This window comes from Nicotiana tomentosiformis, chromosome 1, assembly GCF_000390325.3.
Source record: "Nicotiana tomentosiformis chromosome 1, ASM39032v3, whole genome shotgun sequence".
Classification (NCBI taxonomy): Eukaryota; Viridiplantae; Streptophyta; class Magnoliopsida; order Solanales; family Solanaceae; genus Nicotiana; species Nicotiana tomentosiformis.
This window is the reverse complement of record NC_090812.1, coordinates 71,189,208-71,195,647: the sequence shown is the minus strand read 5'-3', so window position 1 is coordinate 71,195,647 and position 6,440 is coordinate 71,189,208. Positions and strand designations below refer to the sequence as shown.

The following is a 6,440-nucleotide window of genomic DNA, read 5'->3' as shown; positions in this document are numbered from 1 at the left end:
GTGTTGGCACCCTTCCATATTGAACTTATAGATACGAAGTGGATGTCCACACCTTGGAAGTTTTGACTTTAATACAATATTTTGCTCTGAATTATTTTAATCTTGAAAATAAGATGATTTATCTATTACAACATGTAAATATAATTTTATCATGTAAAAAAAAATTATATTATCAACTTATCTTAAAAAATGAAAATAGTATCTTCTAACAGTTTAAATTTATTGATATGACATAATTCAACCTATGTAGAGAAGTTGGAGCTTAGCTTCTTCCGCTTTTTGCGTTCACCTTAGTAGTGATTGTTAATCATTTGTATTACTATTGTAATATCATTCCCACTACTTAATCGCACTAGATATTTTATATTAAATCAAAAAAATTAATTTTAACTACTAAACGTCAAAGTGATACTAACATATTACTACTACTCAACAATTGTAAGCGATAAACTAAAAGTATGAAAAATACATATCCTGTGTTTTTAGTATGAAATTAATGTAAATATTTTTCCGTTTTGGCTGTAGCATCTAACTTTCTGAACTTTAAAAAATTACGCCACTTCTAGGATCACTTCTACTGCTCCTATTTGTTATCACTGGTGTCGGTTAAAATGGAGGCATCTTTTACCTTGACAAGAATGCTAGACAGCTAGAGTCACATGTTTTGGGCACGTTGATCGAGATTACCAAATTGATCTGACTCGAATCCACTACTAATGTGCAGACTGTACCCCATAGATGCACCATAGTGCAGACTCTATGTGATTGGCCAGCAAAGACAAACGGAAAATGTCCTTAAAATATGCGAATTTGTCCGTCGTTAATACTTTGACATAAATTATGCATTTTTTGTTTAGTGTTTGCTTAAAATATGACCTTATTTTTAACGGTCCCATACGAGGGCATATTCAGTCTTATACCCATACTTTAAGGACATATTTGGCCCATTAAAATTCTTAAAATTTTATATTATTGAATTATCTTGTTTGATATAGACTCATCTCAATCTTTAACGAAGAAATTGACTATCTCAAGTTCTTTTATCCCACTTAAAAAGCCCCTCAAGCACAAAGTGAGGTTGACTTAGATCAAGAAATTATAATTCACGTTTTAATTTTGGGGACTGAATATACTTAGTATAGATGATGGATCAGGGCGGGAAAGGAAAATGCGTTACTGAACATATCAGTTATCGCATGAACTACTTTTTTTATTTTTTATTTTTAAATAACAGTGAATTTAGGAAAAGCTACTTTTCTTTTGAGGGTGAATTCAGTGTGTTTTAAGTAAACGAGTATTAAGAACCTTTGAAATTTTCTTTTCATAAAAATATTACTCTGAATTAATAGAAATATAAATATGTGAAAATTTGAACAAGTATATAAAACTACAAGAAATACAGCTTTCTAAGTTCACTTAATATGAAACTATTACTCCCCGTTTCAATTTAGATGAAATAGTTTAACTCGGAGTTTAAAGGGGGAAAAAAAGACTTTTGAAACTTGTGGTCTTAAAAGCTTAAAGGGTAAAAGCTTTGTGAGGCCATAACATTTGTGTGGTTATAAAAGTTTCTTATTAAGGATAAAATTGGCAAAATGAAAAATTTAAAATTAAATTATTTTCAAATTTAAAAATACGTCATTTATTTTGGAGCATACTAAAAAGGACAGTACCTTATCTAATTTGAAACGGATGGAGTATTTGAAAAATCCTCAACTTCTTTTACTACAAATATTTAATTATCTAAATTAATAAAGTTCGAAAAAGAAAATCTAAACTAGTCAAGTTGACCCACGTGGTCTAAGAGGTCGTTTGGTAGAGTGTATTAGAAAAAATAATGTATGCATTAGCTTTGTATATTAGTAATACCTTGTTTGATATATTTTTTCAACCTATGTATAACTAATACAAGCATTAGTTATACACCATATTTGATATTATCCTATGTATAGCTAATGCATAAAAAATTATGGCATTAGCAATACAAAGGCTATTAATGCATACATTAGCATGATTAAAGACAAAATTATCCTAAAAATCCCTTAAAGTTAAAGAATATGGAGGTCATATTTGTAAATAATTAATTTTCTAAAAAATTATACAATACATTTTAATTTATAATACACCACACTAAACAATGAATAAGAAATAATCTCTGTATAATTAATGTTTGCATTACTAAAATTGCTTTACTAAGCCTTGTTAATAAACCTTATTTATCACTATACTTACCCGCCCCACCAAACGACCTCTAAATTTTTTTTTAACTTTGAGAGAGTAGTAGACAAATGAACAAGCGCCATCTACTTTCCGACACTTTGTCGGGAAAGCATAAGTCAACGGTAAAAAATCTTCCACGTTGCATTATTCTATTGGCTAAAGTCACATAAAAAAAATACAGCTCTCTCATTGGTCCACGTTCTGCACTTCTACAGCAACACGTAATTGGAAATAAATAAAAAATAGAGAGGAGAACAATTTAAAATTTTAAAAAATAAAATCATAAGAGCTGCGCTTTAAAAACACACCAAAGGGGGAAAGAAGACACTTGTCGACTCCAGCAAGCCCTTAATCAGCGAAGAAGAAGGAAACGACACGCTTCAGCTCTCTTCTGCTCCCTCCCTTCTCTGCTCCAAAAGGGTATATTTGTCTTTCTACATCATACTTTGTTTTGTCTGTATTCTAAGAACAACGCAAGAAATTATCAATCAATTTTCTCGATATTTCTTTTTTGATTGACCATTTGTCTACCAAATTAATAAAGTTGAAATTTTTGTAACTTGGAATGAGCTTGAACAAGATTAATAATATGTTGTTTCTTTTATTTATGAACTACTATTATATTTTTAGTATAGATGATACTGGGTGGTTGTGTTTTAGGTTAAAGTTGATACTTGAATGAATTTTGATCTGAGGTTTTGGGGATTGTTAAATCTTGGATCTATGTTGTATACCAAGAATGTTCTGGACTAAGTTAAGTCAAACTGATCTAGGCTACTACCTCTATTAGTATGTTCTATACTGAAATGAGCTATACTAATATGTTTGACCCAAAAAAAAAAAAAAAAGAGCTATACTAATATCGGTTTTTAGGTAAAACCAGATTGATCATGAATTTTTCAGTTAATCAAAGTTACACTAAAGTAAGATTGTAAAGATTGCATCTTTCTCTAGCGGGACATCTTCTATCTGATTATGAAGAACATGTCTTAGTATTTTTGGTTAATCTTTAAAGTATCTGTCTCTCTAGACAAGAGTGGGTTGTTCTAGTGGTGAGCACACTACTTCGAGTCACCCCAAGAGCAAGGTGGGGAGTTCTTGGAGGGAGCCCAAGATCTATCGGAAACAGCCTCTCTACCCCAAGGTAGAAGTACAGTACCTTCACAGACCTTACTAGTGGGATTATAGTGGGTTGTTGTTGTTGTTGTTGTATCTGTCTCTCCACCTTCTCAAAGGTAGGGGTAAGGTCTGCATACACACTACCCTCCCCAAACTTCACTTGTGAGATTTAACGGGGTTTGTTGTTGTTGTTGTTGTTGTATTATCTTAAAGTATCTATGTTTAGACATTCTTTAGGTGAGGAGGCGGTACTGGAATTAATACTTGCTCTTTTGGACTAAAACGAGCTTAAATGGAGCAATAATACTAATGATTCATGTAACTGACCCTAACTTGCTTGAGATTAAGGCGTAATTATTGTCGTTATTGTTGTCTTTTGAGGGAATGAAAGAGGCCTTTAAACTTATCATGTAATTCTTACTACTAAACTTTTTGATCAGATATCCGAATACCCTTTGTGTTTTGGTACCATGGGATCTTACTTGAACTTCAAGAACTTTGCTGACACACCACAGCCGGAAAGCTACGGTGGGAAGTCAATGTGTAATGGTAATTTCCCTTTGGCTAGGCAATCTTCCATATATTCCTTGACATTTGATGAGCTTCAAACTACATTTAGTGGACTTGGAAAAGATTTTGGATCAATGAATATGGAGGACCTCTTGAAAAACATTTGGACAGCTGAAGAGTCTCAAGCTACGGCATCTACTACTGGTAGTGTAGATGGGAGTGTAGCTGCAGGAAATTTGCAGAGACAAGGTTCTTTGACATTACCTCGAACACTTAGTCAGAAAACAGTTGATGAAGTATGGAGAGTCTTTCAGAAAGAAACTGTTAGTGCCAAAGAGGGAAGTGACACTGGGAATTCAAACTTTGGGCAGAGGCAATCTACCTTGGGAGAAATGACGTTGGAGGAGTTTTTGGTTAGAGTTGGAGTGGTTAGAGAAGATATGCAATGTACAAACTCAAATGGAATTACATTTGACAACGGTTCAAGTCAACACAGTAACAACAATGGTTTGAACATAGCATTTCAGCAACCAACTCAAAACAATGGACTGTTGATCAATCAAATTGCAGCTAATAACATGTTGAATGTGGTTGGTGCCACACCTTCACAGCAACAACCTCAGCACCAACAGCCTCTTTTTCCCAAGCAAACAACGGTGGCATTTGCATCGCCTATGCAATTATCGAACAATGGACACCTGGCTCCTGCTGTTGGAATGTCCGGTCCTTCCGTAAATACTAATATGGCTCAAGGCGGAGTTAGGGGGATGACCGTATTTCATAATGGAGTTTCACCAGCAAAAGGAGGATCGCCTGGAAATGACTTTGTTGCAAGGAGCAATACAGATACATCATCTCTTTCACCTTCCCCTTATGCATTTAATGAAGGTGTAAGAGGTAGGAGATCAGGCAGTTCTTTGGAAAAAGTTGTAGAGAGAAGGCGTAGGAGGATGATTAAGAACAGAGAGTCCGCAGCTAGATCAAGGGCTCGGAAGCAGGTGAACTCTTATGTTCAGCATTTATCTGATCAGTTACTAAATAAATTTCTTGTGCTTCTGATTCTTGAGGCTCATTATGCTCAAGAACATTATGCAATGAAACCGACTTGTGCAGCTGTAAATAACAGAACTGAAACTTTTGGCAGCAATAACATCTTTAGACCTTCTGATGACAATCTTCTTTAATTTCTTTATACCTAACAAAGTCTGATATTTTTCAAACATTGTTATATCTGCTTACAACAGCTTCCTTATGTTTTTTCTACTTGTAGAAAAAAAAAGCTTGCTTATGTTTTATCAAGCTGATAATCTTAATAACCAACCCTGGGGAAAGATAGGCAGAGGCACTCATGGATTAATAAATTACCCGATCAAGCAAATAATACATAAAGTGTGGCTGGCTTTTATGAAGAGCATGTGCACTCAGTTGCAGCTTTAGATTTTTTTGGATCTTTATTACAGGTGTGGGGAATTTAGGAGTAGTTTGCTATAACACGTTTATAAACTTTAGTAACCTGTGATTAACAACTAGAATTTGTTACTGTAAATGTTTATATTGTGAATGGATAACTTAATCGCACTTTTATTTGGGATTTGACAGGCCTATACTTTAGAGTTGGAAGCTGAAGTGGCAAAGCTAAAAGAAATTAATGAAGAGTTGCAGAAGAAACAGGTATGTTTCAAATGGTCAGGAATCACAGAATTATTGCAATGTCACTGATAAGTGTTCTAATTGTAACTTTCACTTTTGAATTTTTTCGTGCAGGCTGAAATTATGGAGAAGCAGAAAAATCAGGTACGAAATTCTTGTAGTAATAGCAGAACTTTCTGTTGGTCAATGACTATTCTAATACTAGTTGGTAAAAGGGTGAGTTAAAACAATATAAGTTAGCCACATTGTAAGCAAATGAATAAGTTTTGTATTAGTACAAGCTACATTTAAGTCATTAACTGCCTGAGTGGATGGAGACATGGAGTAATTGCGCATTCTTGTGAAAACTGTATTACCTGTGAATATTTATAAATCTGCAAGTTTATTCGGCTTCTACTAAGTGAGATTAGAACATGTTATTAGTTAAACTAAGTTCCCTAGATTTGGCTGTTAACCATTCGTTTCTGTGCAATTGCAGCTACTGGAAAAAAGGAATATGCCATGCGGATATAAATTAAGATGCTTGAGAAGGACACTGACAGGACCTTGGTAGAAGAATGAGAAGTTAAAAGCAAAAATTCTTAGAGTTCAAGCTTAGGAACTAGTTAAATAGGTGGATGGAGTTGTGAGTTATGATCTGATTCAGATCTATCTTCTTCACGTGTTTGGTAACTTTATGTATGGGGAGTGAGATCGTGCCCATGTATGTACATTATGTAAACAATCTGCTTGTATGAAGTTTCTTCTTTTGTGTACTTTTTATTTCTCTCACACATTAGTTATACAGGCAAGTAGGATGCATCAGTTCAATAGCTAGGTGATAGATTTATCACAAAAACCAGGTAAGAGATAAACATATTTAGACATAGGTTTTTCTGTAAAATTAACAAGCAATTTATGAACAGATTATTTCTGCTTTCTTACTCTTTCAAGTCTTGCAC

General features: G+C 33.9%; 1 protein-coding gene across 1 annotated transcript; it reads left to right on the top strand.

Annotated features, from left to right (window-relative positions):
* The first annotated feature begins 2,499 nt into the window (after positions 1-2,499).
* LOC104112078 (ABSCISIC ACID-INSENSITIVE 5-like protein 7) lies at positions 2,500-6,254 on the top strand. Its single transcript, XM_009621906.4, has 5 exons — positions 2,500-2,640; positions 3,780-4,847; positions 5,449-5,520; positions 5,614-5,643; positions 5,978-6,254. Exons 2-5 carry the CDS (start codon positions 3,810-3,812, stop codon positions 6,050-6,052), a joined length of 1,215 nt encoding a protein of 404 aa, XP_009620201.1. The 5' UTR covers positions 2,500-2,640; positions 3,780-3,809; the 3' UTR covers positions 6,053-6,254.
* The last annotated feature ends 186 nt before the right edge of the window (positions 6,255-6,440 follow it).

What these genes read in the sequence shown, in the direction of transcription:
- LOC104112078 (XM_009621906.4), top strand. Translation starts at nt 3,810, where the DNA reads ATGGGATCTTACTTGAACTTCAAGAACTTTGCTGACACACCACAGCCG. An exon ending in GATCAAGGGCTCGGAAGCAG is followed by an intron (nt 4,848 to 5,448) that starts GTGAACTCTTAT and finishes GGGATTTGACAG; the next exon opens with GCCTATACTTTAGAGTTGGA. An exon ending in TGGAGAAGCAGAAAAATCAG is followed by an intron (nt 5,644 to 5,977) that starts GTACGAAATTCT and finishes GTGCAATTGCAG; the next exon opens with CTACTGGAAAAAAGGAATAT.